Raw genomic sequence first — 18,459 nt, forward strand, 5'->3', positions numbered from 1 at the left:
CAAGCCATATAATACGTCCATTGTGGATCTTATAAAATTGTATAAAATTGATTAATTCACCAAATACGGATTTTGAATGTACAATAACGAGCAAAAAATGATGATTGGAGAGCAAAATATGACTTATTCTTAATTATTTAAGGGAGGTGATTTGATCTATCTCAAAATTTGAGACACAAATGTAATTCTTCTATGCTTAAAATTGAAATGATGCCCTCTGACTTTATCTTTTGACTTTCTTCGGTGTACTCAAAAATAAGTTCAGTAAAAAGAGAAGAAATTTTGGCATTGTAAATTGAAAATTAAAACAAAATACTAAAGGTGAATCTCACGTGAGCCCCACCAACCCTTCTTTGATCACTTTATTATAAAATAGTACTATATGATGTACTACATTTTATTTTAATTTTCCTTTATAACCTCGGGAGAAGTAGCAAAATTGCACTAATTGTGCACATGCTTACTATTTAATCCATCACTATATATATATATAGGGAGAGGTTCAAGAAAGAACCATAAATAAAAGAAGACCGGAGAACCATTTTCAGTCATTTGATCATCAAGATCTACGGTGAATGCATCATCTTGTTGAATGAATGCAGATCCTGGGTTCGAATCCTGAAGGAAGCATTTTTTTTTAATTTTTTTAGTGCATTAATTTTAACAGCGAATGCATTAATTTTTACAGTGGATGCATTAGATTTGATGGTTATCCCGTTCTCACAAATAATGTAGTTCTCTCTAGAACCACACCCTATATATATATATATATATATATATGTGTGTGTGTGTGTGTGTGTGTGTGTGTGTGTGTGAGTGTTGGTTGATTTAATGCTAGAATAATTAATGTTTGAGTGAAAGGAAATTAGTTTGTAGTGATGATGAAATATGAAATGCTCTAGATAAATCACGAAATTGTACAATATTTTGTAAATTATATAAAACAAAAATAATTACACTAATTGTGCACATGCGTATTATTTAATCCATCACTTTTTATATCGTTGGTTTAATGGTAAACATATGGTAAATTAGTAATAGGTTCCACGTTTCTTCATAGTATAATTTTTCTGCAATTTCTTTTATCTCATTTTAACGTGGCCATCACATAATGAGATTGCGCTATATGCACACAAATGACCATGTTAAAGAAGTATAATATACTTATTAAAAAGAGATTTTATAAAATTGTGAAATTCAACTAATTATAAAATATTTGATATGCATATTAAATATTAGATTTTAAATATAAAAATTATATTTATTTAAATATTAAAACTTAATTAATAAAATATCTCTCCTCTTTTTTTAAATAAGTTCACTATTCAATTCTTTTTCATTTTTCTTACTTTTTTTCTTTTAACTTTTATTTATTTTACTCATACAAATGTATAGAAAACGTTTCCATTCATAATTTATTGTTCGAGTGGAAATGCTAGTTATTGTTAATGATTTAATTTACAAGGGTAATAGTATTAATTAAATTAAAAAACGGAAGCCTATACTCCTATAGTTAATGAACCAAATCAGGTTTAATGATCTGATTTACTATATATTAACCGATAACCTAAAAGTAGCATATTCTTTTGAGACTCTAATTACGAGGTATGTTTTTAAAGTTCAAACTTTATTGTTTGTTGAGTTCCCTTTATGTCTTGTTCGTTGTCTCTATCTTAATTAATGGCAAATTATAATAATGATAAGTTAATCGCTCAATTATTTTGGTTTTAGATCTCGATTTTGGGCCTTCGACCCCAACACAAAAAGGCAAGAACTTAGATTTGTGACATTGAAAAATAATAAAACATGACGTGTCTAAGAATTACAAGAAACATGGGTTTTAATCTAGCTGTATCCACAATTATATTGCAAGGTTCATGAACACAAAAAGAGAATCTATTGGCTCTTTTTCTACCATATAAGTCGCCTTTTTCAGATTGTTGTAAAGTTAATAAAATCAAACAAAAATGGTGTCTGTTTTTCTTTTATTTTTGTTCTTTTTTACCAAAAAAAAGGACATTTTTGTATACTGCATTTGATAGCCAAAAGGAATACTCCTACATCCCATTACAAATGTCTCATTAATTTTGGACACGGAGATTAAGAAATAGTATATAATTAATAGATAAAGTGTGTGAATGAAAATTATTTAAATATTAAGTATAGAGAAAGAATATGTTGTAAAAAAAAATAAGACATTCGTAATGTGACATTCCATTATAAAAAGAGTGACATTTATAATGAAACGGAAAAATTATATACGGAACGGTATTGACCTATATATAAAACGGTCCAGACCCATCATATAGACTATAGTGGAGTACGATTTAATTCCATAATTCGTGGAAAAAAGACGTTATTCGAAGTTAAATTTGTAGATAATGTCTAAAAAGCATTGCTATATAGCCTATATATGTACAATTGAGATGGCCCACTTTTTTTTTTAGATACTAAGATACGTATGATGAAATTAAATATACTATTATAATGAATTAATTAATCTATTCATCAACAATCAAAAGCTAGTATAAATTAGACTAAATAAATATTTCGTAATCTTTAATTAAAAATAAATAAAAAAACGTTATATAGATAAAAATTAAAAATATGATTAAAATTGTTTAAAATGAATATTTAAGATAAATAAAAATAGAGAATACATAAGATATTAGTGATGTATGATAACTACTCAAACGTCTTTAAATTTATAAATATAAATTATTATAGTAATTAATATTTATTTATGTTTGTGTATTAAAATATATATTTATTTATTTATTATGAAGCATAATACTCTATAATAATAATAATGTGTAATGCTAATTTTCATTATCAAATAATTTAAAATTATTTAATAACTATAATTATCATTATACTTTATACAAATTAAGTTGAAAATTTACATTTTCAAAATGGGGTTAATTGAGTAACTAATGTGAAATATTTTATTTTATTTTTAAAATATATTTTGCATTTGTTTATATTAATTATGTTTAATACTCTCTATGTCCTCATAAGATAAATCCACTTTTCAATGGCATGAGTTTTAATAAAATAGTTGAGTGTTTTGTAAGTGGAGTAATGGTCTCACTTTATTGTGAGCGAAAAAAAATACCAAAAATATACTATATACATTTTATGTGGACGGAAAAAAATTGACAAATTGGATATATTTTATGAGAACGAAATGAGTATTTTATTTATTTATTTAAACATGTCATTTAATTTCAATGTTCATCATGCATCGCACGAATGAACGTATTAGTATAATAGTATTAAAGAATAAAGAAAATTCCATATAAACATGTCTGATAAATACTCCCTCCGTCCCCAAATAATTTTTTAATTTTTCTTTTTGATACGTTCTAAAAAAGTTTTCCTTTTTATTTTTGGATTACTATGATCACTAATAATATCTCATTTATTCTTAATTTTTAATTTTCACCGATCTCAATATTTCATTTATCTTTATTTTTCTATTCATCTTAAAATTTGTGTGCCTGTCTCCTGGAAAATACTATTTTTTTTTTTTTTTTTGACAAAGGATGTAGGGAGTACTATTTAGGTGTGTATTCATATGGAAAACACATCGCCACGTTGTTCCCTCACGCTCACAATCCAACCTTCAAAATTGAGATCACGACTCACGAGAGTGCAGCCAGCAACAGCTCACCATTCACCGCAAATTTACCGTAAATTATGTATCCTATTTTATGGAGTAGAAAACTCTCATGTTTGAACAACGCTTCCTTTTATCTTTTCAAGAGATTTTTCCAAAATAAAGAAAATGATGCAGGTAGAAGCGTGAAATATATTTGATATTGATAAATATACGAACTCCGTTGATAACCATTGTATGCCGGAATACGTACAATAAGGGTTAATCCGTTGATTCACTCATGAATACCGGAAGAACACCGCGAGAATGGAACAATCCCACCCTCTACATTTTAACTCTCAATTCAACTCCCCTAAAACATAAATAAAACTCCTATTTATAATAAAACCCTAAACATCTAAAAGGAAACAAACTAACTTGACCAACAAGACAAATCAATAATTAAAGATATAATATACTTATTATACAATTCTATCTTCATCAGAAAATCACAATGGTGTAAGTGGAACTCAAGTGTGTGCATAATGAAAAACTGTGTGTGTGTGTGTGTGAGAGAGAGAGAGAGAGAGAGAGAGAAGGCACGTACTCAAATCTCGTTACATAGAGAAGAGCGTTAAAGAACTTTGAAACTTACAAGATTGCCCTGCTAATGTCTAACCAATTCAGTGAAACTTTACATCACAAACACAATCAAAATCTAAGAAAACATATGGACACCGAGGGCGATTCCACATTCCAACTCATCAAACCCAAAGGAATTTCAACACATAATAACACAGATTCTGGGGTTAAACTGGCTTTGCATTTGCACCTCCATTTTCTTGAGGGTTCACCGGAGTCGATGCTCCGCTCCTCCTAGTTGTGGTAGACCCCGTGATGGTCCTGCCCATGAACTTTCCAGCTTTCGACAGACCGCTGCCAACAGCTCCAAAACCACTCCCAACAAAGCTCGCACCCGCCCCTATGCCACTTCCCACAAGCCCTGCTCCTCCAGTAATACCAGAACCAACTAGTGAGGCTGCACCGTCGAGGGCATCCATAGTGCTCCCTATCACTCCAGCCTCTTTCAGTTTCTTCCTCTCTTCTAAGATCCTCTTCTCTTCTTCCAGGGCGGCCAATTGCTCTTCCTTGTTAAATTCGTGATAGAACACCTGAAATCAAGCCATATAGGTAATTCATATGTATGAACCCGAACAACGAGGATCTTATATGACCATGAGCATATACTAAAGCAAAATACCTCAACCGTTATATTTCCTCTATCCTTCTTATCCTTAATTTTGAGCATATCAAGCGATGGGTACAGCCTCAGTTCTTTTACTTGCGATGCTTCAGCTTCCAACTCAATCAAAGGCATCTTTGCAATGCCTAATCGCTTGTCTTGCCCCATGTCTTGATCAAATACCTATTTTTAGAAGAGATGATTTTAAGCTTAGACATTTAGCAAATAGAATTATTCAGAAACTAAAACAAACAAACACACACACATATACATATATATCATTGAGATGAGAAAGATGCTCAATCTTTGGGAACTCATAAACGCGCTTCATAAAGTGATGTGGAGGAAAAGTACAAAAGTAGGGATATTGAATACCTCAAGAACGAGTGATTGTGTCTCCTTGTCTTCTGCAATTAAATTGAATGTCTGATTCCAAACAGGATTCAAGTTGTTATTAACAACCTTCGTTTTAACTTTAAACAGAGGACGAATGTGTACTGTCACATAGGGATCAGATTTTCCAATCAATTCCATGTTTTTAAGATCATTTGCCTTTACAATCGTTACTTTGAGCAGTCCCACTGGCTTGAGCTCCAAATCACTGCAAGTATCAGAAGACACTAAATGTAAGCCACTCAAGACTAACTTTCGACTCGGGTGGCAATTTTTTTTCCAATAAAATTAATAATTAAATTAAAACTAAAAAATTAAATTAATTAAGCAAAAATAAAAACAAATACTAATCATTAACACAATTATAATGTCATTTAAATTACAAAAGGTAGCTTTCAAACTGACTTTCAAGTTTCATATAAAGTAACTTCAAAAAATTAAGACGGATAAAACTTTGCAAGGAGAAGTAGCTTTCAATAACAAAATTTAAAAATGAACCTCTAGAATGCAAGCATGACATGCATAAATTAATTATGTGTTCACTTCATCAAAACGTCGATTCAATTGTAAAGCTTGCATGTCAATCACAATGTGAAATAGCTCAACTCAATAACGGTGGAGATAAAATCATATTTTTCTATGTGTTGTATAATATATTTTTAAAATTACAAAGATACCCCTACTCTTTTTGAAAATCCTCAAGACCATTTCTATATATTCACATGGTTTCAATAACAAAAATTAAGTGAAGCAGAGCATAATTGCCCCACACGATTCTTTAAATTTCCAATCACCACATTGACCACATACAAGAGAGGAACAGCAGGAAAACATTAAGAGGGTGTTTGGCTGAGCTTATAAGCTCCTCAAAACAGCTTATAAGTTGTTCAGGAGCTTATAAGCTCCTCCAAAGTGTTTGGCAAAATTAGCTTCAAAACAGCTTATAAGCTCCAAATTTAAGCTCCAAGAGCTTATAAGCTCCCAAAAAAATAAGTTCTTCTACCCTAACTTATTTTTTTATAATCTCATATGTAATAATTATTTTACAAATATTTTTCAACTATAATTTATTATTTTCATCATATATCATTCAAGTTCATTTCTCTTCGATTTTCTCTCTCTAAAAAACTATTTCTCTCTCTAGAAAAAAATTCTCTCTCTAGCTTATAAGCTCAATTATCCAAACACTTTGACAACTTATAAGCTCTTAGAAAACTACATCTTATAAGCTCTTGAAACATCTTATAAGCTCCAAGAGCTTATAAGCTCTTTAAAATAAGCTTAGCCAAACACCCTCTAAGTCTTGCAGACTACTTGGCTGTTTAAACATCTTCTTTGCTCTAATACCCTTAGGGGGCATTTGATTTAGTGGATGTGATAGATAAGAGATATGATATAGTAGGATTGAATTATTTGGATTATTTAGTTTTGCGTTTGGATTGATTGTTTATGGTGTAGGATAAATAGAAGGATTATGACTAATATATATATATATATATATATATAGAGAGAGAGAGAGCTACATTAGAAAAAACTAAGGTTCCTCTTTATAATCCTGCAAAATACTATATACAAAATTGAGGACAAACAAAACCAATAATCATTTTAGCGAGGGTATTTTGGGATTTTGCATTATAGATTGGAGGATAATTAAATAATCAACCCAACTTTGGGGTGATAAATAATCATCCAATTGGATGATTAGAGTGTGGGTCGAGTTATCCATCACGGGACAAATCATTCACACCAAACACTTGATAAGTTGGATTATTTTATCATTCATGCCTTATAACTCAAACCAAACAAATTGAAACTACTATTAAGGCCTAGTATTGCATGAAACTGATGCTGCTACCCCTTGCACCCGACGCTTGAAAAGTTAATTAGAATAAGGTACAAATAGGTTTTTTTTTTGATAAATTACATAAGTAAATAAAGAAATTTTAAAGACCGCGCGACGGAGGACTCGAACCCAAGACCTTAATGTCTTGGGCATTAACCTCCTACCGCTAGACCAACACACACACACACAAGGTACAAATAGGTATTGAACCAAATAAAGTTAAGTCCAAAAGGCAAAGAAAATAGGTAGGTCTTGAATTCACCTTAGATCCACAGGTATTCCACCAATAGGAACAACTATCCTGTGTGGCCATTGTAGCATATCCGTAACAATAGTATTAACAGTGTCCTTGTAGAAATAAAAAACTTGTCAGTCCAAATAATAAAAGAAATTACATGACCAAGATGGCTGAAGTATATTAAAACTTACATCAATCATATCAGAAAGCCCAGGAATAGCAGTTAAACTTCCACCCACAGCCTTAAGAGTATAATCAATTCGTGGTTTTGGCTGCATGGTTTGGAAAACACAAATTGCTTACATTTATAAGTAATCTGGAAACATACCACAGATTGATTTTTAAGCTCTAAATATTTTGAATCCTCAGTCATCCATCAAGAATCAAAATTCTAACCTCAACATCACAAGAGATATAAAAAAAAAAAAAAAATAGTAAGGCATTTTCCCTCCCTTTTTCTTTTTCCAACTAAAAGATTATACAGCCTTCACCCATTTGAAAGTTCAATGTGCACTTAATATACCTCTGCAAGAAGAGCTACAACTACTGCAGATATGCAAGGAATTTCATCAGTTAGTTGGAAAATAGCACGAACCACCGTAAAAACTTTAAGATCCTTCAACTGCAAAAAGAAACATAGCAGACATTCCATTTCAGTACACAATACTGTAATATAGACATGATAGCAGTGAAAGGGGGTGAAATATTGAGTGCACCAACCTGAATAGGAATTGAAGCAACAAGTGCAGCCTCAGCAGCTAGAATAATGCTAGGGTCACCACCCCAGCGTAAGTCAATATCCATTGTGATTTGACCTTCTTTAAGACTCTGAACTCGAATCCCTGCAAGGCTTAAATTATTGTGCACATAAGTGATCCGACACATACAAAGTCATAGTAAGAAGCCCATAATCCAGATAAACAGTAAACAATCTAACGTATTATTAAGCACAATCAATATCTGGAAAAATATCCAATGAACAATTAAGAATTTTAGTATAATGTAGAGTATGGCAACTTACAAACTATTCATGAGTAGTTCTGAATAGAAATTTTCATCTTGAGGACAATAAAATCAGCAGACATGCTAAAGCTTGTAATTTGTGTGTGTGTGTACCAGAGTCAGCTTGACATAAGTTAAAACATAAGAAGCACTCACAGAAGAAAAATAAATAAATAAAAGGAACCTCTAAGACTCCCTTACTAAGAGGTGCTTAGGAAGTTCAATAGGGTACACCTTTATCATCATACCAAGTACACTATCAGAAGCTATTGGATCATATGATACTGATAGCAATACCTACCAGTAAAGAATGTAATGAAGACAAATGAGAAGAAAGGATTTTTCCATAGCATTAATGAAACTTCGGCCAACATAAGTTTCAGAAAAGAACCATAAGTGCAAACACTTCAAATCATACCAAAAAAAAAAAGTTTGAATTGAAAATGCACTAATAAATAGGATGTTAGTTGAGCGACCTTCAATCTTGGGAGCCACAGTTCCAAGGGAAAATTTGCTGAATTTCAAAGAAGTGATCCCAGGAGGACGATATTCTTCCAATAATGGTTCCACGGATTCTTTTATGACAGCCTCCGCTGCCTGAGAAAGCAACAATTGAACAATTTAGCAATCTGAACTCACTTGACTCTAATGGGAAGCATAAAATCCAAAAATGTAATTAATCACCTCAAATATTGAATTATGGATAAAAGAACAGAAAAACATGTAAACCTAATAAACTGTTGATTGAAGAATCACAGAAAGTAAAACTCAAACCAAATAACAACTCCAACATGCAATTAAGAATCCCATGAATGTCCTTGTCAATTCAATATTATATATTTATATATCACCAATGCACTCAACCCAGCCATGCTTCAGTTTTTATTTCTTTCGTCTCTCCTATGCACTGAATTCATAATTTATAAGGAGTTTCTGAATGAGGGTTGTGACTCACATTTATCATCTGAAGAAACTACAGTGGAAGGTGTTTATATCGATCAATTCCACTTGGCATGTACATATGCTAGGAAGAATTACAAAGCTTCTCTATACTGAAATTTCTTAGCATCTTTCGAGCTACTATATAGCATGGAGATGAGGTATTTATACAACCTAATGAAAACCATTTCAGAATGTGGACAAATCTACTAGCCAAAAGAAATGAACATTCAGATATCTGGTGCCTCGGACATGTCACGATAAGAAGCCAACTAAATCAAGGAAACGCAGCCCCATATTAACCAGATCTAAGGTTATTACTTCCTATTCCATGCAAATAATGAAATATTTAAAGCTCCTTCAACTCGTACTTAGAATCAGAATGAGGCAGGTTCCCAAATGAGTAACATTGAATGAATTACACGAGTTAAAAGCCAAAACACACACACACACACACAAAAGAAGAAGAAGAAGCTTACATCTGCGACAAATGGCCACATCTTGTTTAGCTGTTTATTTAGCCATTTCACCTAGAACCAGTAAGCAGAGCAACATACAATTAACAAAAATGACCAATAGAATCATGAAGGAAAAGAAAGAAAGCATGTGTTCGCATGAGCTTGTCATATAAACAGAAAATTTAAAACCTAGCATAGAGGAGAAAAGAACAATTAATCATGACAATCCTATAATTTGATTAAAACAAGAAATTTTATTGCAAAAGAATTACATAGTTCTAAAGTTCTCAGTTTGAATAAGGTCAGGATTCTTAGCCTCAGATGAAAGTTGAGTGGTGAGGCAGGGGAAGGGGTCAAACCACCCTAAAACTCTTTAACTTTGTTCTGTAACACCTTTGTCGAGAACACATATCGATGAAGATAGACAAGTCCTTATCATCCTGAAACTATAGATGACTTTAACAGGTGACCCAACTTTTGGAAAGAGGGAAGGATTGCAGAGGCTGTTTGGTTCTCTAATAGCTATCTGTGTGTGGGTGGGAATTTTTTTTTTTTTTTAGGGGGGGGGGGGGGGGGGGGGGGGGGAGGTCAGGGTGCTCTCTAGGAAAACTAATAGCTTCACTTGTTTTACCAGTCTAAGGAACAAATATACCAACTTAAATCATACTCAACAAAGCCAAGTCACAATCCAAGCTAATCTCTAGAGCAACTGATAGAATGCTTTTCTAGAATCACATGAAAACTAAATATCCAGAAGGAAGCAACTAGGTTATACAATACAGCAATTCATGGAGTCGAAGCCAGTAGTTTTAACAAAGGAACGTAGAGAATCAAATACAGATTATCTTGAAACTAAAAGAAAAGGAAAGACAAGCAACAACTCTAACAACACAATAACGAAAGGGTATCAAAACAGACACGGAAGAATTAACATCAGCAAGAGATATCTAAACCGAATGCATTATGCCAACAACGGAATCCAACTAAATGAAAACAGCATAACCTGCTCGAAAACAGGAAACGATATCCACTCCGGGCAGTTTTCCCCACATAATTTTTTCATATCGTCCCTATTCAGTGAGCTTAGTAGCTTGATATCTACTGCCTGTTGACAATAGAAGAACAAAATTTCAGATTAGTCGTAAATCTTAAGGAAATTCCAACATTATCAAACTAACCGACAGCGACCGAAAGAAAGGCCAAAACATCAAGGCCGATTTTCCCGCAAGATTATACAAAATCAAATCCAACAGCTGAATAACAACCTAAACCGATAATTTCCAAGTCCGCGTAATTTCAACATCAATTCCACTCGAATATTTCGAGGAACACACACAAAACACACAGTTTAATGGAAATACAAGAAACAACTGAATAAACCTTAGCAACACGCTTCCTGCTCCGATGCCCCATCATGTATTTCCAGCCCGCCATCAGCGCGATCCCAAACACCATCCCCATCACCATTCCCGATACCAGCCCCATCTTCCTCCCACTTCTCTCGCCGAGCAAAGACCTAATTCCTGATTCAGCCCCCAAAACGCAGAAGATATTGGAAATTTACGTTACAGGTATTCGGCCGACTACTTCAATGACTAAAACTAATGTTTACTGTTTTACTGTTACTAATCTGAATATTTTCAAATTACTATACTATAGTATCATTCACTGATTCCAGTAAAACAGCATTAAATCCTCAATTATTTCATGCAGTTGTTAACGAAAAAAAGTGTAATTCGCGAAATGGGATGGGTAATATCTACAAGATAGGAATTTCTGGTTGAAAAGAGCAAGCAGGGTGCTCTGCGTGTGAGGGAAATGTGATTTTTTATTTATTTTTTTCACATAAAAAAGCGATAATATCTGAGGGCGTGATGGTTGTATGTATCGGTGTAATAACGAGGGTGGTTGAGAGTCTTCCAAGTCAAATTATCTCTCTCTCTCTCTTGTCTTGCCTTTTTTGTATTTTTGTTAAATTAATCATTCAAAATTGATTGTACGTTTCTTTCAAGGGTTAATGACTTCGTGTTCAATTAAAGTTATTAATCTTATTCCTTTCTCAAAAAAAAAAAAAAAAAGATATTAATCTTATTCCTCTAAAACATTAATAATCGTATTGTCTTATAGCTTTAGAGCATAATGATATTCTTCTCCGTGATAAAAAGTCATTATGCCAATATGGTTAATCAAAATATTAGCTAAAATAGATAAATCATATGTTTGTGCAACATTAGTGACGTGGATGGTTTTGTGCATTTCCTTTATTGAGCTTGATCCAATAGACTAAATTACAAAGTAGAGGAGTTCAATAACTTATTTTTGACCAAAATTAACATAAAAATATTTATAAATTATCTCAGAATTTGAATACAAGTTAAATAAGTACACATATATAAGCTTAGAGCTGAAAAAATATATAAGATCATACTTAAAAGAAGATATCAAACCAAATGATAAAAGTCAAACGTGAGAAAAATACTTAGCAGACTCGAAAGAACATCAAATCTGACCACTACCAAAAAATACGTATAATCCGAACTATATCATTTGGATCAAATACTCTTTTTTATAATTGGCTTTTTTCATTTTTCATGAAAATGTTATAACAAACTTGGGCCGAATGACCTTATAAATAAGTTTAGGTTTTAGGTTTAGTTTATGAGGTATAAATATGGACTTTATGTTCAAAAATCATAAGTTAATTATTCAAGTTATTTATAGATCTCTCATTCAAAAGAATAAACACTTTCTTTATCTTTATACAGTGTAAGATATAGTATTAAAGCTAGCATCTGAATAATAGTAGGAAATTAACTGATATTGAGAATCAAACTCAATTTAACAGTTAGATCGAAGATTGTGTTTACTTTTATCGTTTCAACGAATTCGATAAAATGTATAGAAGTTCATTGTGGCATTATCTTTAAATGCTTTATTTTTTATTTTAATTACTTTAAATTCTTTATTTAATTGTTAATTAATTTATTTAAAAAAATATAATCAAGAACAATCTTTTGACAAAAACGTTGTGTCAACTTGACACTGTCAAGTATGCATGAAATTTTAAAACTAAGTGGACACTGACATATAGCTAGTATCAAACTCAGTTAGTCTTAGGCTTATATGCTCAATAAATGCATAACAGCCCCTACTATCTCAACTTGCTGTAGGATATGAAGTCATTAACATCAATTATACATCTCCATCTCTACATATAATTGATGTATACTATTTTATCGAGTGACTTGCCAAATATTTACATAGATAAGTTGTTAAAATTAAGCTCAATTAAACTAAAATTATAATGCTAGGACAACTAAAGTTATTTTTAATTTTACTAAAATTCAAAGTCAAATAAGAAACTAAAATTAGGTAGTAAAATGCACATGATAAAAAAATGGATTTACAAAATCTTCAATAGTGCTGTTTTTTTAGTGAAGTTGGAATTTATTTACAGAGAATTAACCAGAAAAGATAAAATTCTTGTTCCCTCAAATTATTTATTCCAAAAGTAACTTTGCAATGCTTTATGCCTTTATCAGCATGTAAAAAACATAAAATAAAGGACGGACTTAATTATCAAGTAAGGATTGTTGGCCATTGTGACATGGGAGTCATACTCCCTCCGTCCCGGCTTTTGGTATCCAGTTGAGAACAACACGAGTTTTAATAAAGTGATTGATGTGTTGTGAGTGGAATAAGGGTCCCACATTTTATGTGTGAGTTAAAATAATTAAAGTGGAGTAAGGGCCCCACCTACTTTTACTAAAAATAGAAGTGGATACCAAAATGTGGGACGGTCAAAAAAGGAAAGTTGGATACTAAAAGCTGGGACGGAGGGAGTATTATTTATCCCAATTATGAATGTCCCACCATTCAAATTGTGTGGATAATGGATATATATGTCATCATAAATATATATATACAGAATTCATCACTCACACATACAAAATTGGTAATTGGTCAATTTTTACAAACCAAAAATCCGAATCTTTATATGATATGATTTTGTTATACTTGTTTTTTCCTGATTTGACGGTCTGTTCTTATAAGTTTTATTTGAATAATGGGTTATGCTACTTGTACGCCCTTTGAATTATTATTGTTTATTTGTATAAGGGGAGTGGTTTTTGGACACCAGGTGTTTTAGACACTTTCATAAAAAATCGATTTTTGCTTGATGTTTAATTTGACTGATTTTTTGTTATTTAGTGATTTGTTTAAACTATCATTTCTAAAAATAATATTCAACCAATTTTGTTATTATTTTCAATTTTTATATAAAAAATTAGTGAACTTGGAAAAAAAATATTAAAAAAATAATAATAACAAAATCGATTGAATATATTTTTGAAAATAATATTTTAAAAATTATTAAATAACAAATCGATCAAATTAAACATCAAGCAAAAATCGATTTTTTATGAAGCCAAAAATCTTTTCCCTTTGTATAAACTTTATTTGAATAAGGGGTTCTGCTACTTGCATGCCATTTTAGTGGAGAATTTCTTAAATGATTGGATATTATTCGTTTTGTTTTCCATGTGATATACTATGTGATTGAGGCTGGCCACTCCTTTGGAGAATTTTCAAGCCATATTAATTAATAATAAGTGTTCACATACACATACATAGATATGACACGTGTGTGTTCCAAACATTGCCGACACTTGTTTGTGTATGGAACTAAGCTGGTAATAGTAATTTTATAAATATATAGAGAGAGAGAGAAAGAATTTAATAAGAATGCCTATTTATTCTGAGAAATGAAAATAAATTGGGAGCGTCCAAGTGAGAAATTTTATGGCTGTTATGTTTCTTTATTTCAAGAATGAGCTTTATTCTTATTTTTTTGAGAACTGATTGTGCTTTCTTAATAAAAGGATATTTTTGTAATTTATTTTATATCATAATCAATTTTCTATAATTAAAAGAACTGGTATCCTATACATTCGGATCCGATTTGCGCACCGACCCACGCTCTAAACTCTAATACTCTCTTCGTCCCACTAGAATTGGCACACTTGTCTTTTTTGTTTGTCCCACTAAAATTGGTATTTTCCTAAAATAGTATGTGGTCCCTACTTTCTCTGTTCACATAAAATAAGTGGATTCTACCTACTTTACACTCTAAACCATTTATTTTTAATCTCCATACCCAACTCAAAAGTGTCAATTCTAGTGGGACGAAGGGAGTATCATTTGCCCTTCCTTCTCTCTCTCTCTCTCCTCGATGCCTCATTCCTCGCCACCGCCTCTAGCCTAGTCTCTTTCTCCATCTCCTGCCGCCGTCGTGACACATTCCGTCGCCACCTACACAAGATCCTCAAATTTATAGGGGTTTAAATTTTATTTTTTTCTATGATTTTCTATTCTTCGGCGAGCATCGTTGTCGTTGACGTCGCCGCCGTTCCTCCCTCGTAATGAATGCTAAACTCTCAAATGAATGAAATTTTGAGCCAACTGGTTAGACCTGAATGGTGGAAAAAACAAGGCGACTATTAAAAGTTACTCGTATTTTGTTTCATGAAAACGTTTAAGAATTGAGAATCGCACTTAAAACTATGGAGCTCTAAATCTTAAAAATTGCAACATTATTAACTACATTCCCCAAACCTCATAAACTCTTTAGGATGCGTTTACTTTGATGAAAAATGAGAGAAAATATATTTTCATTCATTTTTCATTATTTTTACACGTTTATTATGATGAAAAAAAATCGGGCATAGTATAATATTTTCTCGGGCAACCACTTTTCATATTTTCTAACATTTTTTTTATATTTTCATCTCTAAACATATGATATAAAAAAGGAAAAATGATAATATTTTATCATCTTTCCTTATTCATCATTTTACAACCGAAGTAAACGCACACCTATACATACATGTCGAATATTTATAAATCATTTATTGCAGTGATGGAACAAAAAAAATGGTTGGAGACTCCAGTTTTTAAAATAAAAATAAAAATCGCAAGAGGATAAATTTGAAAAAAATCCAACTGACTCGTATATAAATTTAGGCATGTTTGATAGCTTTGTTGAGATAAAATTCTAGATATGTATTTATATATATTGTAATCTAGTGTTTGATAAACAAGATTATAAAATATAGATATTATGAATTAATTATTTGGCAATCTCTCATTTCTTTTTTCACATCTCAATTATTTTTTCTTCACTTTTCCTTCCCCCTCTCAAAATAGCTTTATTTTATTGTCTGATTCTAAAACATGAATGAATTAAGTATTGATTTAATTAATTTAGAAGTATTGATTCAATCAAGTTAGATGCTCCGACGTTGGCAACCCATCGTAACAGATTCCAATTGCTGACTATATTTGTGATTGGATGTAAGATTAGACATATTTGTTCGAAGTATATCTTACCAAAATTGTACATCTAAATTGGTCTAAATTCACGAAAAAGTATTAGATGCTGTCTCTATACGCATTCCAAAAGTGATGCATTATACATCAAAATCAACCACTTTCTATTGGTGCTTACTTTTTATTCTTCACCACCATATATGTAGAAAAAATTATTAATAGAGTTGGATTTTCCAATTTCAAGTTCGAAAAATTTGTATATAATACCATTCGTGATTCGAGTTTTCCTCTATACCCGGAGTTCTACCTGTCACATTCACAATTTTTCAATTTTATTTATCTATTTTTTTAATTTAATATTTTATTTATAATAATAATAATAATAATAATAATTATTATTATTATTATTATTATTATTATTATTTTATATTTTAATCATTTTAAATTCATAAAATCCACAATTTAATTAATTAGATAATTATATATATATATATATATATATATATATATATAGTATCTGTTTTATTTATTTCCAATTTGGCGTTCTTAAAATATGTGTTAATGGGTAAAATGCTCATATTTATAAATTTTAATTAAAAATGTCCTCTTTTATTAAAAATTTGATTTTGTGCTCAAATTAAAGTGAAGAGTCGAAATTACCCTTGGATATTGATGGCTTTGCATCATTTTTTGTGTAAAAACTTACACTTTTTTTACACAAGTACAAATATGTAAAAAAAAGTGTAAGAAAAAAATATCTTAGTCGGAAAAGTAGGTTGTCTCCCGGGTGACAACCTCATTTTCCAGCCGACAAGCAACTTTTTTTATTAAAATTTTTAATTTGCTACAAGAAAAGTAGGTTGTCGGGTATAAAGGTGTAAGAAAAAATTGTCTACTGTCAGGTTGTTGTCCGGCCGACAACCTACTTTTCCGACATTAGACTATTTTTGTCATGCAAGTACATTGACTGTGACATTAAGGGTAATTTAGTCAATTTAGGCATAAACATTATAGTTTTATAAAAGTGGACATTTTTCATTACAACTTAATAAAAGTGGGCATTTTATTTAATTTATTTACTCTTAAAATATTATGGGATTGATGTTATCTTGATTAGATCTACAAAAAAAAATACGAAAAATTGTTTGCTTATCACAAATAAATTATAAACAAGGAAAAAAAGGTAATTGGCATGAGACAATGAATATGTTTTTAAATTTTTTGAATTTCACATCGAGTTTTTAGTAATAATCATCGAGTGAAGAACTTATATAAAATGTTCATATTTTCTAAATCCAAAAAATAAATAAAAAAATTGATGGAATGGTTGGAATTAATTAAAATCATTTAATTATTTAGAGATATTATAAATGGATTTGTGTGATATGCATGTATTCATATACTCCATTCGTCCCGTTAATAATGGCACGTTTTTTTTTGGCACAGAAATTAAGGAGAAGAAAATTAGGGAATAAAATTGTATGGTCCACATGATTAGAATTGTGTTTAGGGATTGTTATTTCTAATTTATCTATATATAAAAATATTTATTTCTTGATTCATTAAATAAATTTAAAATCTGTAATTAATTAATCATTTCTTACCATTAACACTAATTTCACAAAAAAAATTCTAAACTAAAATAGGCAGGAAGATTGCATTTTTTTTCCTTCTTAATTTTGTTAACTTCATCAGCGGAGACAACTGTTGTCAAAATTCATGAAATCAACAAAAATCGAGATGGACTTAAGTAGTTTTGGGAATTAGAAAGAACATGAACTGAGGTGAAAAATCAAAAATTCATGAACTGGGTGAAATTCACGAAATCAACACAAAACAGAATCAAAATACCAGAACAAAATTCACCAAGCAACAATAAAGATCCTAAAAATCAACAAATATTCACAATTCATGAAATTCACGAAATCAACAAAAATTAAGAATAAGATTCCAGAAATTGTATGAAATCAAGAATAAGATTCCACAAAAATCATGAAATCAACGAAATCAAGAATAAGAATGAGATTCAAAACAAGAACAAAATCAACAAAAATCAACGATTGAGCCGCTCAGATCTAGCGCCGCACTGGTGCTAGGGTTTCACTTGGAAGCGGCGGCGGATGGAGCAGGTGTAGAGGTGTGGAAGCGCGACGATGGAGCCGCTCAGATCTGGCGCCGCACTGGTGCTAGGGTTTCACTCGGTGGCGAGGACAACCCAAAAAGGAAACGTGCCATTATTAACGGGACGGAGGGAGTACAAATTTGGAAAGCAAAATTATATAAATTAAATTTATTTTTAAAAATTGGGTTTGAGATGTATATAAATTCTAAACGTGAAATGTCTTTGTGAAATTTTCTCTAATTTATAATCTTTTGTTATTAAGGCTATTTATTTATTAATTTTCATTTTGTAAT

General features: G+C 31.1%; 2 protein-coding genes across 3 annotated transcripts in view; both read right to left on the reverse strand.

Moving 5' to 3' along the window:
• The window catches only part of LOC131008955 (uncharacterized), a 984,029-nt gene that overhangs the window by 59,889 nt on the left and 905,681 nt on the right, over positions 1–18,459 (reverse strand). The window lies entirely within an intron of this gene.
• Positions 4,203–11,700, reverse strand: LOC131008948 (calcium-dependent lipid-binding protein-like). Its single transcript, XM_057936091.1, has 11 exons — positions 11,095–11,700; positions 10,718–10,819; positions 9,736–9,786; positions 8,794–8,914; positions 8,036–8,157; positions 7,839–7,937; positions 7,507–7,587; positions 7,340–7,425; positions 5,217–5,442; positions 4,860–5,024; positions 4,203–4,770 (listed from the first exon to the last, which is right to left on the reverse strand). Exons 1-11 carry the CDS (start codon positions 11,197–11,199, stop codon positions 4,408–4,410), a joined length of 1,521 nt encoding a protein of 506 aa, XP_057792074.1. The 5' UTR covers positions 11,200–11,700; the 3' UTR covers positions 4,203–4,407.

Source organism: Salvia miltiorrhiza, chromosome 2 (genome assembly GCF_028751815.1).
Source record: "Salvia miltiorrhiza cultivar Shanhuang (shh) chromosome 2, IMPLAD_Smil_shh, whole genome shotgun sequence".
NCBI classification, from domain to species: Eukaryota; Viridiplantae; Streptophyta; class Magnoliopsida; order Lamiales; family Lamiaceae; genus Salvia; species Salvia miltiorrhiza.